The 20,047-nt window shown below is 31.4% G+C and overlaps 1 protein-coding gene across 2 annotated transcripts; it reads left to right on the top strand.

Moving 5' to 3' along the window:
• Positions 1–730: 730 nt before the first annotated feature.
• LOC132303304 (subtilisin-like protease SBT3.17) lies at positions 731–3,980 on the top strand. Of its 2 annotated transcripts, none has more exons than XM_059800521.1 (4): positions 731–853; positions 1,051–1,148; positions 3,059–3,156; positions 3,763–3,980. In XM_059800521.1, the coding sequence occupies exons 1-4, from the start codon at positions 782–784 to the stop codon at positions 3,843–3,845; spliced, it is 351 nt and encodes a 116-aa protein (XP_059656504.1). In that variant the 5' UTR covers positions 731–781; the 3' UTR covers positions 3,846–3,980. The 2 variants fall into 2 exon arrangements, with proteins under 2 accessions (XP_059656504.1, XP_059656505.1); XM_059800522.1 differs by having other exon boundaries at positions 731–888.
• Positions 3,981–20,047: the final 16,067 nt, after the last annotated feature.

Genomic DNA, 20,047 nt, shown 5'->3' with positions numbered 1-20,047 from the left:
ACATGTTACATGGTGCAACAGACGCAATAAATTTTTTCTCATAGTCAGGAATCATATAATAATTTCTTATATATTTATTTTAAAATTTCACCACTTTTAATGGTGAATTTTAATATTTTATCACCATGAACGTCACCAATTTGAAATTCACCGCTTTAAATGGTGAATTCCATTACTTTGATTGGTAAGTAAAAATTAGTAAAATTTCACCATTATAATGGTGAAATTCAATATTGAATGTGATAAAATTTTAAAATAAATGCGATGAAGTTGAAATGTGATTTTTGAAAGTATTGAATAAAATCTTGAAATTAAAATTAAAAAAATAAAAAATTAGTTGAAAGGGTGCTCCAAAAGTTTAATTTGGTTCCCAAAATTCCATCTATAAAACATTGTCTCCATATTCATTTAGTGGGTTTGAGTCACTCGAAGTTTGATGGAAGACATGAATAATGTCCAAACTATAATTGCACCAATTAGTGGCGATGACCAAGACAACCACAATTACATGGCATGCTAGAGTGCTAGCAAATGCATGATCCACTAACTTCCGAAAAAAAAAACAGAAAAAAAATGCATGATCCACTATGCACAGCATGAGTAGGATATCGACGTGGTTTTTCACCAAGTGGGTCCCATCAGGCATCGATCCGATTCATATTTGGCAATATCACTAACTCTTACATGGTGTGCCAAAATTTCCTATATATAGACTAATACATTTGCAGTTTTAGTAATCACACACTCACTCACTCTCACACACACAAAAACACACACTCTCATGGCTCCTCTTTTTGGGTACTACCGAGTCATCTTCCTTGTGATTTTCACATTATTAGCCGCAAGCTCCAAAGTTCAGTCATAAACCTTCAATTCTCTATTTATAATGTATAGTTTCTGATATATATCTATATATATATATATATATATATATATACACACATATATAATATGGTACAGTAAATTCAAATTGGCTGCATTTAATTTAAAATTAATTTGTATATACCAGTTTGCTAATCCAATGTCTAATTTTTTGATTTCATTTTTCAGTGTGAAGTGGACGAGGCCTCTGTTCAAATCGTTTACATGGCCAAATCCAAAACCTCATCAGCCAGTCACATCCAAGCACTTGCTTCAGTTCTCGGAAGGTAGGTACATCAAATGTGCACATATTCAATATCTATTTTATATTTATATTTGTGCATGATCAGAGTAAAAAAGAAAAGATTTCATGAATATAATAAGATGATCACTTAGTATGGTTTAAAAGATTATTATTGTAATTGAAAATTTTCATACCAAAATTCATTTTCAATATGTTAAAGTTTTAATCAAACTTTTATTTTCTCTATCTTTGACATGATTTGACTAAATAAAATTGCCAATTTTTAATTTTTGATGGAATCATTTGAAAAAAATAGTATTTATATAAGTTATTGATGATTTTAACACATTGTTCTTTTTTTTTAAGCAAAACTTAAAATGACTAAAGTATTGTTTGATAAAATAGAAAATTTTAATAGTTGAATTTTAAAGGCTAATTATAAATTTAGAATTTTTTTCCTTTGAATTTTTAGTGTTCGGTGTGATAAAGTACTATTGTCTTTATTATTTGTATTGGGGTAAAGTGCTAAACCACCCCACCCCCTAACTAAAAACTACCCCATGAACTATTAATTTGTAACAATTGAGGACAAACTCATCGTAAAAGACTATTTTACCCTTTCTTATTAAATTTGTCATTTTTTATTATATTTTTATTATCTTTTCTCTTATCTAAATATTAATTTTATTTTATTTTTAGCATCAATTTATCATAAAAATTTTAAAAATAATTTGTAACTTCCATTTTCTAAAATGATTAACTTATTATTAAAATTTTATTATTTATAATAAACTTATTATACCCAATTTAATCATTTTTACTGTAAAAAAATACTCCGTACCTTCTTTTTCATACAATATAATGATGAAAAATTAATAAATTACTTAAATGAAAAAAAACCTTATTTTCATATAATATATTCATGAAAAATTAAGAAATCAATTAAATTATTTTAAAATTTTCTACTTAAGATTTTTATTTAAAAAATTAACGATAATTTTATTCAAATTTAATGAAGAATATGTCATCAAATTAGTATGAATTTTTTTCATAATTTATTTCAATAAAAAAATAGATTAAGTGTAATTCAATAATAAAAAAAGGTATTATGGTCCTTTAATGAAATATAGTTTAGGCATTGGTACATTTTGTAACAAAATGTGATAGTTCAAGGGATATTATGCATAAAATATAGTTCATGAGAATTATTTGTAAATTCAAACATAGTTTAAAGGTTTTTTTTTGCTCTTTATCCTTTAAGTTGCTATCTAATTTCCACTATCAAGGACACTTAATCAAATACACATAAGTTATGTTTGTTGTAAAATAATTTTTTGTGCCAAAAGTAGGACTCTTTCCACAGAATAATTGTCATAAAAGGTGGTTTTCCGCCATGAAAAAAAATTCTTGACCAATATTGGCAACGAAACCCTTTTTTGCGCTTAAAAACAATTCTTCGCAGACTTATGGACATGACATCTCCACAAAATTATTTTTGTGGTGAATAATTTTTACGACAAATAATGGGATTTTAGCCACTAAAATTTTGGTGGCAAAAAAGTCTAGTTGTTGTCACCACTTTGGAAATGGAATGTGAAAAAAATAATTTAAAGTTTGAATTAAATTTTTTTCAATTCCAATTTTAATGTGTCGATTAAGTGTTCCTAAACAAATCAATTCTTTATTCAAAATTAATTACTAAATTTAATTATCAAACAACTCTAAAGTAATTAGGAAACAAAATGGTTTATACATCATGTGACTTGGTTCAAACAAAATGGTTCATGCAGATTCTATGCTACTAAATGCAACATTATAATGTTTTTGGTTTTAAGTTTTAACCCACTAGGAACTTCTAAGATTTAGTTAAGCTTTTCCTTCATCTAGTTTCTAAACTGTGATAAAAAGAATACAAATTAAATATTTTTTGGTCTACGGTTGGAATTGATGCAGTGAAATGGCGGCCAAGAAAGCCATTATTTATGAGTACACAAGAACCATCAACGGATTTGCTGTCAAGCTCACAGCTGACCAGATTAATGCTCTTCTAAGTAAGTTCTTTTCTATGCATAATTTTTTTTTTTTTTTTTTTTTTTTGAAAATATATGATTTTCGATGTTGTTGGTATCGAATCTTTAAGAGCATTCATAATTCATTGTTGAGCACATACAGTCTGTCAGTGCCGTTTTATATATACAGAAATCGAAATTCTTTATGAGGATCCTAAGAAGTTTCAAATGTAATTCTAACTTTTCTAGTTTTTTTTAGTCAGATTAAAACAAACTAGAAAAACAAAAATATCATTAACTTTGATATTATTTTTGGTTTAATAGGTTTGATAATTATGTTTAATAGGTATGATAATTATGTTTCATAAGAAGCCTAAATGTTTGGGAAAATTATAAACACTTCTTATAATTATTTTCATAATTGCAATTTACAAGTATTAGATTTGAGTTTCTTTGGGAACTTGACACGAAAAATTCTATTACAAGAAAATTAAAAAAAAAAAAAAACCTTTTTCTATGGACCAAGAATATTGATGAGTTTTCAAATTATAGAAACCATTTTAGTAAATATAAATTTCAGAAATAAATGGAGTTGGAATATCTGATTTTTGCATTGTAAGTAGCATAACGATGACTGTATATTTGCAGAGCATCCTGCGGTTCTGAAGATACTTCCAGGTGGTACCGAAAATGTTGCTGCTCATGTGTCAACAACTTTGCGAATTCCATGATTTTATAAAATATTTGTATATTTGGTAGACACAAGAGTAACAAGAGTATTTCTGGGTAGAAATTGACATATTAATTTTTATGTATGTGTTAATTTTTGCTTCATTAATTTTATAAAATAATAATATTATGAATAATTTACTTGCTTGCTTACTTCAAATGAGTAATCTCCAATGAGGAGTCATATCATATCAGATTAATGCGACACATGTTGTTTATAATACTATTAAAAAATAGGTTAAATGATGGTGGCTGAGCATTTAATGTGATTTCTCAGATTTATTTTTATTTTTATTTTATATATAAATTATAATACACGGTGACTTATCTCTTGGATCAAATCTAACATAGGAATGATAAAACTTTTTATTATCACTCCCTCAGTCGTAAATTTTTTGTTTTTTATTTTTTATTTTAAAATGTTTCAAAATACATGTTTCATTTTAATAATGAATATATTATTTTTAATAATATTTTAATATTATCTTTTTTAATATTGTCTTGATTGAAGAAATACACTAATTATGAATTATTTCTTTAAATTTAACAAGAATAAATTTAAAAATTCACTCTTATCAATACAATAAATAAAAAAATGTTAAAAATTCGCTACCATAAAAAATTAAATTTCCCAAACACCTAAAAATATTTTGAACTCACTAATCTAGCTATTTGAAATAAAATTTCTAGGATTTTTCTAACAATATATGAGCGCATGGGGTCCTATTTACACTGTCTTAATGTCAGAATTAACAAACAACAATAAAACGATGCTTGACCCAAAATCTTTCATATTCATGAACTTATTTCCTTTTTAGCCCACACAACAATTAGATTATCACAATGACCAAAACACAACTATATCATCATCAGTACTCTATAGAAGATGAATTATTATGAAGCTCAACCACTTCATCAATCATCCGAAAAAGATTATCATTGTTAGAGTCGAGACAAGCATCCTCCCTCTCTTGTAACCATGGGTTAAGGCAGTGACGTAGACAAAAATTTTCGCCGTGGGGTTAATTATAATTATATATATATATATATATATATATATATATATATATATATTATTTGAATCAAAATAATATATGTAAAAATTAAACAGTACTAAATATTTGAGAATATTTTTCATATTTTAAAATTACTTGTCTCCACATTGCAGTATTTGTTTGGATTTTGTGAATTTTTGAAATATTGAAGACTCACCAAAAGAGAAATGTTAAATATTGAAAATGTGATGGAAATTAACAATGCATTTGTTTGTGGTAAAATCAAAAGTGTGAGAAGAATATCTTGTATTTTTGGAGAAAGTGGAAAAGAATAAAATATTTTGAAAAAGTGGAAAAAAAAATATCATATTTTTTGGAAAGATTATATTCCTATGTTTTTTTTTTTTTCAACCGTGAATGGTCATTTGGTTATATATATATATATATATGTGCAATGTTAACTTTTAGTGGGGACAATTATACAAATATAAAAATCTTTCCATATAAAATTAAAAAATTAAAAATTTAGTGGGAACAGTTGCCCTCACTTGTGCCTACGTGGCTACGCCACTGGGTTAAGGGGATTATCCTCCTTAAAAATATAGTCTAGATCGATAGGACTATATTTACTTTCAATCTCCTCTGCACTGCTACAGGTGATGTGTCTAACCTTCAGTCTCAAATTATAATGCAAGTAAACCAATTTTTGAATTCTTTTATACTTCAATCTATTTCTTGTATTGGTGTGGATGACGTTAAATGTGTTCCATTACGTTCACAATTATTATTTTTTAGTTCTGGAGCACTAGTCCCATATAACAACCACCATTTAGCTGCAAAGTACAAAGTGAAAACACAATAATTATATGATGGATTAATAATTTAAGACTTAAAACGATAAATGGATGTGAATATTGTTACCAGGACAAGTGAAATTAATTACATGTTGCGCAGTTTGAGTGCCGAACATCTCATCCTTTTCTTGAAACATAATCAACTGAAAGAAATTATAATTTTGTTTATTTCTCTAGCAATTCTTAAGTATAAATTATATAATTTTTTTTCACTTACTTGAGTCATTGCTTTAACTCTTCTTTGCAAGTTGGGCTCTAATATTTCAATAACTCTTTTGTCCCCTCCATTGTGTCCCAAACTTCATCTTTATACTGATATTGAAGACTTAGAATATAACCTAATAAAAGTAAAATTATTATCATGGCAACAAATAGGAACAAAAATTTAAATTTAAATTTTAAATACCGGCTGCATGTAAGTGATGGTGAAGGGTACTTGTCCATCGAATTTCAAGCATTCTTAAATATTCCTTCCAATATCGACAATTCTCTTTTATCTGCTTTTTCGCACATTCCATGGCTTCATAAATAAAACCCATAGTGGGTTTCTCATTTCCATAAACTAATCTAAGAACTTTCACAAATGGCTCCTGTAATTTCATGATTTCAATGGTTTTTTTTTTCCCCAAAATGAACTACCACTGATAATGTCTCACTTCGTATGAGTCACTAGTTTTTGGCTTTCCCCACCTGAAATTACTCATATTATTAGTAACTAGTAAAGTAGTAACAAAGAAATAAATACTATATTTTTCTTATAAAATAATAAAAACATAAATGAATGATAGTCCTTACTTTGAATTTTAAGTGCATCCGATTGAAACATTGTCCTCAAGGCATCTTTATGCCTGCCAATACTCTATAGGGTAAGGAAATGTGTTGAAAACCGAGTGATGTTTGGGCGAAGCAGCTCCCTATTATTGATGAAAACCCTCGTGTAGTTATGAACCCACCTATGATTCTAAATAAAATGTGTTATCATTTGCACTTGCCTATAGACACCACCAATTCTTTTTTTCTTGAACATCGTCTTCTAGAATGAGATCAATGACATGGGCTGCGCATACAAATGATGCCTATTCTCCAATAATCTTTTCCCAACAGCTTTTAAAATGGACTCATTATCTGTTACGATTTTTACCGCGTAACGTTCACCAATCTCAGTCATAATATCATTGAGCAGATTGTAATAAATGCATCAAATGATTTGTGAAAAAATTTAAATTTATTACAATAAACAAGAAACTTGATATTAATGTATCTGTCAGTCGTACCATTCCACCCATCACACATAGTTGTGACTTCCCTTTCCTCAAAATTGGGCTTATAAACGTTAACACAACTCCTTTATATCCTTATAGGTCTAAATATTTTTCTGCCAGCTCCTACAGAGTGAGACCTTTCATCCCAGGTTCACACTCAGCAACAATATCAAGCACAGGCTAGGTGTATGCAGAATCAATAGTGTTAAATTATATATGGTTATAATAATACCACTTGGCAACCGCCATCCCCATTTTCTCCCTGAGATCTTTATATCTCCCCTGGTCGATATTGTTTTGTTTAGCACTTTTCTCCGGTTGTTCACATTCTCCATTTAATCCGAAAAAAAAAAAGTTTAAAAAAAAAAATTGTTACATGTTAAAATCTACAATTTTTAACAAATATTACTAAAAACAAATTTAATCAAAATAATGAATCAAAACACATACAACAAATAAACAAATGGATTTTTCGTGAGTGGGATCTGACATAATATAAAAATTATAATTCAACAGTGAAATAATAATAATAAAAAAAAACTAATGAACAATAAATCATACAACTTTATAGTTACAAAGTTTAGAGTACTGATTGTTCTACTTCCTTTCTCCTTATTTTCTTGCTTAAAAAAATAAATCTTGATTCCTTGCTTCTTTTTTTCTCGCTTCAAAAGCAAATAAATATATAACAGGCAGTGAGCCTCTTCCACGACTCACTGATTGCTCTATTTTATAGAAATAATATAAATTTATCACTGTGAAAGTTAAGGTGATAAGACCTAATGGACATAAAAACTAGATGTCTGGTGGCTGTAGTTTCAACCAACTAAATAATTTCTAAGTTAAAAGAGGCGAGAAACAAATATTGTATTGTATTGAATTTTTTATTGTGTTGACATGCCTTAACAACAAATCCCTTACACTATATATACCATTCTCCCATAGACCTTTGAACTTTTCAAGACAATTCTCAACCACACATATGATGCATGCACTCCCTTGATACATGTACACACTTGATACATGTACCCTCTTGATACATGTACAATAACAATACATGAATAAACCCAAAATGCATAATGAATATGGCATTAATTTATTTTTAACACACCTCCCTTAATGCCATATTGTGATACCCAACAATTCTCTAAAGTATTCAAACTTATTTTTTGGAAGTGCTTTGGTAAAAATGTCTGCAACTTGATCTTCAGTCTTACAATACTTGAGTTGAATCTCTTCATTCTCCACGGCTTCTCTAATGAAGTGATGCTTGATTGCAATGTGTCTTGTGCGACTATGGAAAATAGGATTCTTTGTCATAGCAATTGCGAATTTGTTGTCACATAAAATTGGAGTAGCTTCTCTTTGCTTCTCACCAACATCTTCAAAAATTCTCCTTAGCCATATTGCTTGTGACGCTGCCAATAATGCTGAAATATACTCAGCCTCAGCAGAAGATTGCGCAACCATTTCTTGCTTTTTAGATGCCCATGAAAATACACCCGAACCAAGACAGAATGCATAACCGGAAGTACTTCTCATATCATCAACACATCTGGCCCAATCACAATCACAAAAACCTAACAACTTTGCATCAACATTTTTCTCATACAAGATGCCAAAATCAAGTGTACCTTGTATATATCTCAATACCCTCTTTGCAGACCCAACATGAATTTGGCTTGGATTGTGCATAAACCGAGATAATAAGCTTGTAGCATACATGATGTCGGGTCTTGAAGATGTCAAATATAATAGACTTCCAACCAAGCTTCTATAGAGAGATGCATCCACTTCTTTACTTCCATCTTCTTTCATCAATTTTTCATTCACAACCAAGGGAGTGCAAACGGATTTGCAATTCAACATTTTGAATTTTTCAAGAAGAGTTTTTGCATACTTCTTTTGACAAATAAAAACTTCTCCTTCTTTTTGATAAATTTCAATGCCCAAGAAGTAATGCAACAAACACAAATCACTCATTTCATTTTTTTTCATCATCTCTCTTTTAAAATCATCAATCATTTTTCCATCACTACCGGTAAATACCAAATCATCAATATAAAAAGAAACAATGTAATGACCCGGATTTTCACGGATATTTTTTTTCCGTTGTCTTTCCTTTCTGAGTTCAGTTCCTCTTCGCTTAATGTCGTCTCGAGTGCTCTGGAGTGATTTCCGAGACTCTTTTATGTGGATTGACAACTTCCTTTAAGGACCGAGTTGTTTCCACATTTTTCGTTTTTTTTATACTATTCACTTTTCGTCCTTTTCCCTATTTCGTCCTTTTCCATATTTTGTCTTTTCCCCGTTTGACACTTTATTGGCGTAACCACACTTCTTGTGTTCGAAGTTGGTTTTTGACTTCATGTATCTCCATCTTGAGTGGTTTCCATGAAATACGTATCTTTACTTTTGCAAGAAAGTACTTTGGTTGCTCCTGGTGTCCATAGGGGCATGTATGCAAAGTTCTTTGAAATTATTTTCTTTTCTTGGGTTATTTTTCGTAAATATCTTTTGAAGATATTTTATTTCAGGGTTTTTAAGAAAATATTTTTGGAAGATATTTTCATTCTGGGCCATTAGTGCAGTTTTTACTTTTTGGAGGGGCCATTGTGCAATTAATGAAAGTTATTGCTAAATGCCTTGTTTTGAGCCTGAATCCTCGTACGGGATTCATTTTCACTTTTCATCAAGTCGTGTACTCTTAGAAATTCCTTCTGGTCATTGTTTTCCAGTTTCAGGGTTTTTGGCCCCAATTAGCGCCAAACTTGTTTGGGACATAACTTTCTGGTCGGGACTCAATTTTTGACGCCGTTTCTTCTGTTATTCATATTTTCTCATTTTGAATCTTTTTTGTTCACAGAGTTTTGTCATTTAAGCGCGTCTGCTCAAATTTTACTTTTTCGGACCCGGCGGGGCCCGTTCGGGGCACTTTTTGAGATTTCTATAAAAGGGGGGTGAGATATTTTATTTTTTCATCTTCTCCACTCTCTTGCACGACCTGAAGCTTCCATGGCAGCCCAAGGGAGGCTGCCACCTTTTCTCTCCGCTTTTGAGCTTCATTCCTTCGTCAAAACATAGAAGGGCCTTTGCGTTTAGTGTTTTTGTTGACTACGCGCTTCTTTCACCCTTATTAGAACCCATTTCTGACAATTCTTTGAGTTTGGGTTTGAAGTCAAGTTGTGATTTTGATGGGGCTTCCTTGGAGGTTATGTGCACGGTGTAGTCCCTGACAAAACCTAGAAGTTTCGTCGGATTCGGAGCGGTTTCCATTTGGTGGCTTTTGAGATTTTCATCTCAAATTGAGGAAGGGGATATTCTAGGCTTTTGTGTGTGTTGTATTGAGTGTTTAGTATGATTATACAACTTAATTGCATGTCTTGTATCAATTCTAGAAAATTAGTATTAATTATTTCTTTGTATGAAATTTAATTCACAAGGATGTGTATAACTTAGAATGGAATTGTGGCATGCTAGAAAATTATGTTTTAATATGTTTGTTAACATATATTAAATTGTGATTAATTGAATAAGAATTGCACTTTTTATTTAATATTTATCTTTGGTGAAAGATTAAATTATTTATCTTTGGTGAAAGATTAAATGTCATGGCCATACTTTTCATGAAATGAACTTGTAGTATGCTTTTAAATTAAGTCTTAGCATGTTTGTTAACATACTTTAATTTGAGAGTATTTTGACAAGTATGAAAATCTAGAGATTTTTAATTAAATGATTAATTAAAATCTATTTAATGGTTCCCTTAGCCCAATTAAGTTTTTTACTTGATAATCATGATGACTAGGACTTGTGTACTAGTATATATTAAATTGGGATCATTTGAAGTTGCTTTGAAATTTAGAAATTTAATTATCATGATATAATTAAATTCTACCTTGTTGTGCCATTGGCCTAATTGAGATTTTAGTGAATGTATGTATATACTATGCTATATTGTATAATATGCATTGATTAGGGGCCATTTGATTGAGATCTGAAAGTTAGGGAATTTAATTAGTTTATTTGATTAAATTCCGTTTCTATTGCTTTAATGATTAAATTCTGAAATTGGCATTGATAGTATGTTTGAAGCATGATTTTAGACTTGTAATAGATTTATAAATTATGTTTTCAATATTGGATTATATTGTTATAGCATGTAGCGAATCGCACACTAAAGAATCGACATGTGATGTTATTATAGCGCGTAACGAATCGCGCTCTGAAGATTTGACATTGTCATCCTATAGTTGTTGTGGATTTAGAGCATGTGTTATGTGGTTACAACCTACTTGTGCATGAAGGTAGTTTCGTGTACTATTTAATACGTATATAAGTTGTTAACTTATTTATTTTGGAGTTGTTTGGGACATTGTTAAGCTGTGATGGCTAGGGTTTGGTTCTAGTACGGGGATAAGAGTCCTCTAAGTCAAAAATTTGCGAGTTGGGTAGGCTACCTGGGGGTTAGTAGCTCCAAATTAGCCCTATAAAGTTTGTGCGTTGGGTAGGCTGCCTGGGGGTTAGTAGCTCCAAATTTGCCTTGTCTATGCGGAAATCTGAGCTGTGATGTCCAAGTCTTCCACTATTTGATTTTGCATTCAATTCCAAGTTGACAACCAATGTTTAATTGTGACTTGTGGTTTTGGTAATTGGCGATTCGATGTTGTTAAGTACATCCATACTAAATTGATATATTTAGTTGATTTCACACTTTTAGATTGCTAGTTGATAACCTAGAGAATCTATGTCTTGATGTGTGGTATTAGATATTCTAATTATGCTAAATTATTATATTTAGTTGATGTTGCATTTTAGACTTCAAGTTGATAACCTTGAGAACCACTATGTTGTTGCTTTGTGTAAGCATGCTCCTATGTTGTTGCTTTGGGTAAGCATGACCCTATGTTGTTAAAATTGCATGAATGAGGTGATTGATGCTAGAAATGATCTTAGGTAGGTAGGATGCTCCCTGAGTCTCACCTTGACATAGACATTAGGTAGAATGAACCACAATAATTAAATCATGCAACTTGTAAAACTTTAGGTCGATGCATGCTCATTTCCTACGAGTAGCTTTATGTTACTCACCCCTACGATACTGGGGCATATTTCAGGTACAGGATACAAGATTGGAGATTGCAATTGCTTGGGTGATTTGCTGAGTTGAGCTTCTTTAGAAGCATTCTTGTTCACATGCAAGTGTTAGCATGTTCATGATTTATCTATGAAATGTAATTTTTCTAACTTGGAGGTTTGACATGTCAAATGTTGTAAATGTATTGTAATGAGGCCATAGGCCATTGTAGCACATCTATTTTATCATATTACATACACTTGCATGCTCACTTTGGCAAACAATACATTCCTTGATGAAACAAAAACTCTAAGTAGCATTTTTAGGGAGTTTTACCCTATTCTGTTCCAGGGGCATTTCGGGTATTTCACAATGCGTTTTTTTCATTTTTCCTCGCGAGTCACGTAGAAAACTCAATTTTGAGGGGGATTTCTTCTTTGTGTTTTTCCAGAAAAATCATCTTGGCCCTCAAAAATCAATATTTTTCCGAAAAATCCTTGCTGCCAGGTTTTTGCAAATTTTTAGTACAAATGTAGTTGGTACTATTCATCGACTTTTTTTTTGAAAATCGTCACGACCGATCCAAAACTTCCGGAGGTCTTGTGGGTGAATTTTAAGATTGAATTTTCAATTTAGGCAATTTAAAAACCTCCCGAAGCCCTATTTCCAAAACTTGGGCAGTAGCTAGGATTAGTTTTTTTCCTCTTGACCTGATTTTCTTGGGGGCATTCTGGGCATTTTACAATACATTTTTTTTTTTGTTTCCGTTCGCAATTGGGGTAGGAAACTTGATTTTAGGGGGGTTTTCTTCTTTAAGTTTTTCCAAAAAAGTCCGTTTAGATACCCGTTTTTACTCTCAGTTGCAGCAGTGGTGGGTTGTCCTCGTCGGGCCGCCACGACATCATTTTTGTTTTTGACCTTTCTCCCCCGTCCGGACTCCAAATTGAGTAATTTTTTTTTTGAACTTGACTAATTTGTCATTGTCTTTCTAGCGGTGTACTCAATAGCACCTGAATCCATATTTTACAAAATGACCATTTTGCCCCTAGGTTCTTTTTGTCCGTTTTTGAAACGACACTTCTGCATTTGTTTCCTTTGGGTTCCGTGACCTCATTGAGGGTCACATTGGTGTCTTAGAGACACATTGTATCTCTAGAGACCATTTTTTCACCTTTCACTTCCGCATTTCGGATCCATTATCGGGTCATCTTTTGGTCATCATTGACGCACCAGGTTTACAAAACTTGGGTCATCACAAACAATAAGAATCCCAGTTTTATCTTGTGTCTTGTAGTACAAGGTTGGCTCACTTTTGCTCCTTTGAAAGCTTTTTTTGATGAAGTAAGAATCAATCTCACTATGCCATGCCCGGGGTGCTTGTTTTAGGCCATACAAAGCATTCTTTAATTTGTAAACTTTCTCTTCTTCTCCTTTTGCAACAAAGCCTTGAGGTTGTTCTATATAGACATCCTCTTTCAAAACACCATTCAAGAAGGCTGATTTTATATCAAGTTGATACAAGGACCAACCATTTTGAGCCGCTAAGGCAATGAGTGCTCTAATTGTGTCAAGACGAGCCACAGGTGAAAAAGTTTCTTGAAAATCAATTCTGGGCTGTTGTGAATACCCTTTTGCTACAAGTCTTGCTTTGTTCTTTTGAATGGAACCATCCGGATTGAATTTTGTTTTAAAAATCCATTTCACACCAATCACATCTTTGTCTTCCGGCTTCTCTACTAACTCCCAAGTCTTGTTCTTCTCAATCACATAAATTTCATCTTCCATAGCTTTCTTCCATGCCTCTTATTTAATTGCTTCTTCAAAGTTCTTCAGTTCAACAACACAAAAATTGCAACTTGCATACACATCACTAAGACTTTTCATTCTTCTTGGAGTTGAACTTGGAGATGAGGAATTTGAGTTTGATGGAGAAGTTGGGATTAATTGTAAGCTAGATACGAGACATTTCTTGTGGAACTTCAAGAAAATCTTCATTTTCATTTTCTTGATTTCCTGATTCTTCATTGAAAATGGAGATTTGATCTTGAACTTTCTTCTCTTTCCAATCCTAAACAGCCTTCTCATTAAAGAAAACATCTCTACAAATAATCAATTTATTCTTCTTCAAATTAAAAAGTCTATAGCCCTTTGATTTTGAGCTATAACCCACAAAAATGCATTTTTCACTAGCTTTATCAAGTTTGTGCCTCACTTCTCTTGGAACATAAGCAAAACAAATACACTTAAAAACTTTCAAGTGGTTTAATGATGGCTTCCTTCCATTCCATGCTTCAAATGGAGTTTTATTCTCCACCGCTTTTGTTGGACTCCTATTCATCAAGTAAACAGCCGTATACACGGTTTCACCCTAAAATGATTTAGGTAGTCCCTTCTCATGAAACATTGATTTTCCCATCTCAATAATTGTTCTATTTTTTCTTTCTGCCACTCCATTTTGTTGTGGAGTGTATCCAACCGTTAATTGCCTCTCCAAGCCTATATCTTCACAAAACTTTTCAAACTCATTTGAGTTGTACTCTCCACCTCTATCACTTCTTAACACTTTGATAAGATGGCCACTTTTCCTTTCAACAAGTTTTTAAATTTTTTTGAAAATAGAGAACACATCTGATTTTTGTCTCATGAAATAAATCCATGTCATTCTTGAAAAATCGTCAACGAAAATAATAAAATACTTGTTACCCGCACGAGTTGGTGTTGTCATCGGTCCACACACATTGGTATGAACAAGCTCCAATGGTGTTTTAGCCCTCCATGCCTTCTCTTTCGGAAATGAGTCTCGGTGATATTTGCCAAGAACACAACCTTCACAAACTTCTTTAACTTCTTGTATTGTTGGTAGCCCATACACCATGCTATTTTGTTGTAAATTTTTTAAGCTTTGGAAATTCAAATGCCCAAGTCTTCTATGCCAAAGCCATGACTCATCAACAACATCCATCTTCAAGGCCATATTTTTTAAACATGAAAAAGTGAGAGGAAAGCTTCTATTTTTCCCCATCTTGATTTTTGCCACAATATGATTTTGTCCTCCCTTGTCATAAATTTTGCAAGAGTCCTCATCAAAATGAATAGAGTACCCATGCTCTACAAGCTGTCCAACACTTAACAAATTTTGCTCCAAATCCGGAACAAGTAACACACCCGAATATGCTTTCTTCCTTTTTTTTTTGTCTCTATGGCAATAATACATTTTCCCTTTGCTTGGACTAAGGCACCGTTTCCCATCCTCACTTGAGAATTTAATGAAGAATCAATCTCCAAGAATATATTTTTATCTCCGGTTATGTGGTTACTACACCCACTATCAAGAAACCACACATCATCCTTTTGTTCCGATGTCGTGTGACAAGCATGAAACATGCTTGCTTCACCTTCTTGCTCTTCGGAAAATTAGCTTGCTGATTTGTTTTCAACCGACAATCTTTTTGAACATGTCCAAATTTCTTGCAATTGAAACATTGAGGTTTTCCCCGAAACCAACAATCTTTGTCAACATGGCTACTTCTGTTGCAAATTCCACAATTTTGTTGAGTGGACTCTATATTTCCACTTCTCTCAAAATTATTTCTTCCTCTTCCTCTTCCTCTTCCTCTTGAATTTCTGTGTCTTCCACCTCTAGAAGATTCACCTTTGGATCGATCAAAACTTGATGGGTATTTTTCTTGATTTTTGGAACTAACATTAAGCTTGGATTGAAAAGCACTCTCAATTGTCTTTTCGGAGCTCCTACTCAACCTTTGCTCAAATGCTTTTATGGAACCCATCAATTTTTCAACACTCAAGTTTTCAAGCTCTTTAGTCTCTTCAATAACAGCAACAATAGAGTCATATTTTTCCGGCAAACTAATTAGAATTTTTTCAACAATTCTTTGATTAGAAATATCTTCCCCATAGGTCTTCATTTGATTTACCACCTCCATAAGTTTAGAAAAATAATCTCTCAACAACTCCATTTCTTTCATCTTCATATTTTCAAAATCTCTTCTCAAAGATTGGAGTTTTATAGTTCTTACCTTCGTGTTGCCTCTATACTCCTTCTCGAGGATATCCCATGCCTCTTTTGCTTTAGAAGCATTGATAATTTTGGGAAAGATTGTATCAGCAACTCCTTGTTGAATCAAGCCTAAAGCTTTTGCATCTTTCTTCTTATGATCTTTCAATTGTTGTCTTTGGGCATTTGTCAAAGTTGTTGTATCCTCCGGCTCATCATACTCATCTTCAACATAATCCCATAAATCATATGTGAGAAAAATGGTCTTCATCTTCACATAACAAAAATTATAATTTTCCCCATCAAAAATGGGAAGTGCTGATTGATAGGCACATTGGTTTTGATTGCCTGTAGTCGCCATCACGATCGATCTTCTTCGGGGTTTGTTTTTCGGTCAATAAGCTTCACACCCAGTTTGCTCTTGATCGAAATCAAGCTTTGATACCACTTATGTTGGCTGTAGTTTCAATCAACTAAATAATTTCTAAGTGAAGAGAGGAGAGAAACAAATATTATATTGTATTAAATTCTTTGTTGTGTTGATATGCCTTAACAACAAATCCCTTACACTATATATACTATTCTCCCATAGACCTTTGAACTTTTCAAGACAATTCTCAACCACACATATGATGCATGCACTCACATGATACATGCACTCCCTTGATACATGTACACACTTGATACATGTACCCTCTTGATACATGTACAATAACAATACATGAATAAACCCAAAATGCATAATGAACATGGCATTAATTTATTTTTAACAACCTCTATACACTACTTCATCAGGCCAATGCTTATCACAAAATTCAAAGAATATATAGAAAGTTAGAGGCTATAAACTATAGCCCTATTTGGATTACACTACTTCATCAGGCCAATGCTTAGCACAAAATTCAAAGAATATATAGAAAGTTAGAGGCTATAGACTATGGCCCTATTTGGATTGGCTTTTTTAATGCGACTTTTGGCTTTTTGTGCTTAGATGCCATTTTGAAGAGTGTTTGAATCGTTATATAGAATAGCAGGTTCAAGAAGCTGGAGGACACGATAGAAGAGCAGGTTCGAGAAGCTGGGGGACATGGGAAGTTGATTAAGGGTTTAATGAAACTTTTAATATGCATGACAAGTGTATCTTTTCCCTTCAGGCAGTGAATAAATAAAATTACAACCTATGACATTATAAAAGATGTGGTTTTCTTCCTAAACACTAAGGACAACTGAAATGACAACATCAATAGACAACAACAATCATCTCTTTTGTTTCAGGCAAGAATCATCTATTTGGTCAGTTTCATTTAGCATCATATCCAGCAAGTTTTTAACAAAAAAAATCATATCCAGCAAGCTAGTAACACTACTTCCTTTCCTGATTCATAGTTGACGACGTTTGCTACATTTTTTTTTTTTCCTTTTACAATGAAAAAGTGATACTTTGGTTCTCTTAGTATATTTATAGTTGCATTAACTTATTGAATCCTATATACCACTGATGTAAAACATGTAATCACCTACTTTGTATATGAATGTCAATTCTATTTTTGTATATGAATGTTGGATATAATCTATGTACCCCTCATTCACATTGTAATATATGGATTGTATGATATTATAAAATGATAATCGCGCTATATACTAGGTTTATTTAGAGATGGATCGTGTGATGTGATATTGATATATTATGTACTAGGTTTTTTTTGGACATGGGTAATGTGATAATCATGTATGATATTCTTATGTGATGTTAATGTATGATATTCTTACTATATGTTTTGATTTATTTTATTTTTTTGGGTACAATTATCTAGATGATGTATCATAAATATATTTTAAAATAATCTCCAACCATCTTTTATATTCCTAATGGTACAAAGTTAAAAATAATATGAAATATTATGTTTATTATTATTATTATTATTATATATTTTTTTAAAAAAAAACAAACATAGTAATCATTATAACAATGCATTATCACTATTAGAAAATTAGTATGAAATATTATACTTCTTTTTATAATATTACACTCTAAAACAAAAGCTTTTTTTTTTTTTTTTCAATTTTGCGATGGAGAATGATAGTGAAATTGAGAACGATATATATGGAACTCAATCACATTATCCTTATAACATCATGTGTAAGTAGTGCGTCATCAAAATAGTTTTTTTTTTAATGAAAAACCCATGCAGAGACTCCCCTCATACAGGATAGAAGTTTATATTGGAGATTCTTTATTGACACAATAGTCGTTGTTATGAAATGTTTCGCATGGAAAAACATGTTTTTATAAAATTATGTGATATATTAAAAAGTTGTGGATTAAAATCCACAAGGGGTATTAAAGGAAACAATGGACATGTTCTTAATGACTTTAGGACGTGGAGTTGGAAATCGAATGATTCAATAACGGTTCCAACATTCAGGTGAAACAGTGAGTAGACAATTTGATCTTGTGCGAGAAGAAATGATTATGTTGGCATCAAATGAGATTAAACCATTTGAAAATTATGATGAATTTCCACATTATATACGATCCAATCCGAAGTACTGGCCATACTTTAAGGTAATTATTCATATATTATTTTTTTATTTGTTTTTTACTTATTAGAAAATTTCATATTTGTCAATGGGTATTTATTATACATGTATACATATCTATATATATTATATTGACATGATTGTATCGTAGCTATAGATGGGACACATATTAGCGCATCACTTCTGGTAATTGATCAAATCCCTTATATTGGTAGGAAGAGATACCTCACTCAACATATAATGGTCGTATGCGGATTTGACATACTATTTACTTTTGTGTGGCCTGGATAGGAGGAAAATGCACATAATACAAAAATATTTTTCAGAGCTTATCAAGACGCAGCTACAAAATATCCTAAACCGCCAAATGATTTTTACAATCTCTTATATATATATATATATATATATTCATTACTATTATATCTATTCGTTACTATTATTATACTGTTTTTATGTATAATAATTTCTCATTATCAGTGAATTTTTTATTTTATAGATAAGTATGATTTGGTTAATGCTGGCTATCCAAATATGAAAGGTTTTTTTAGCCCCCATATAAAGAAGAAATATACCATCTTCCTGAATTTCGACTTATTGAGAAATGTTTAATTAAGCACATTTCTCTTTGCGAAGTGTTATAGAACGAATTTGGTACGTGAAAGGCAAAATGACATATCTTACAAAATATTCCTAATTTTAAGTTTGATAAACAAGTAACTATTGTTAGTACTTTGATGACTCTTCATAATTTTACAAGGAGGGTGGCTATTACCGACATAAAATTTTAAACATATGGTAAAGAGGATTATATACTCACAAGTAGTCATTGTTAGTGCTTCAATGACTGTCTACAATTTTACAAGGAGGGAGGCTATTATTAACATAAAATTTTAAACATATGGTAAAAAAGATTATGTACTCGATGAGGAAATTGGCGAATCCGATATTTCGTACACAAGTGATAATACTACTGAGATGGGAGTTTTCTGGGATAGAATTGCTACAGAGTCAATGCTTAGATAAATATTTTGTTAGTTGATGCTTAGATGAATATTTGGTTTTGTTGTATTAACGATGAGATGGAATTGATGAATTTTTTTTAAGCCAAATGTACTGTTTTTATATATGACAATGTTAGATTGTTTTATTATTAGATGAGTTGTTTATATGTGTTTAGAAAAAAATTGGTATAAAAAATAGATTTACTTTATGATACCAAACAGTCAAAAAAATATTCCATCTAGGGGCAAAATAGTTATTTTAGTATTAGAAGAGATTCAGTAGATTACTTGCCAAACAGATAGAAAAACTCTTTTACCATTAAAAGTTATTCTAAAATACAGTTCCCAAACACTAACAGATATGCAAAATGGAAGTGATAATTTCTGCTTCAATTTTTTGTGTGTGTAAAAACAGAAGCAAAAGTTATGTCAAATGAGCCTTATGAACTATGGGGTATG

This window comes from Cornus florida, unplaced genomic scaffold, assembly GCF_030987335.1.
Source record: "Cornus florida cultivar Cherokee Brave unplaced genomic scaffold, ASM3098733v1 CherokeeBrave_3.0.0_Hap2_Chr04, whole genome shotgun sequence".
NCBI classification, from domain to species: Eukaryota; Viridiplantae; Streptophyta; class Magnoliopsida; order Cornales; family Cornaceae; genus Cornus; species Cornus florida.
Note: the sequence above shows the minus strand (reverse complement) of the source record. Positions and strands in the feature narration are given on the sequence as shown.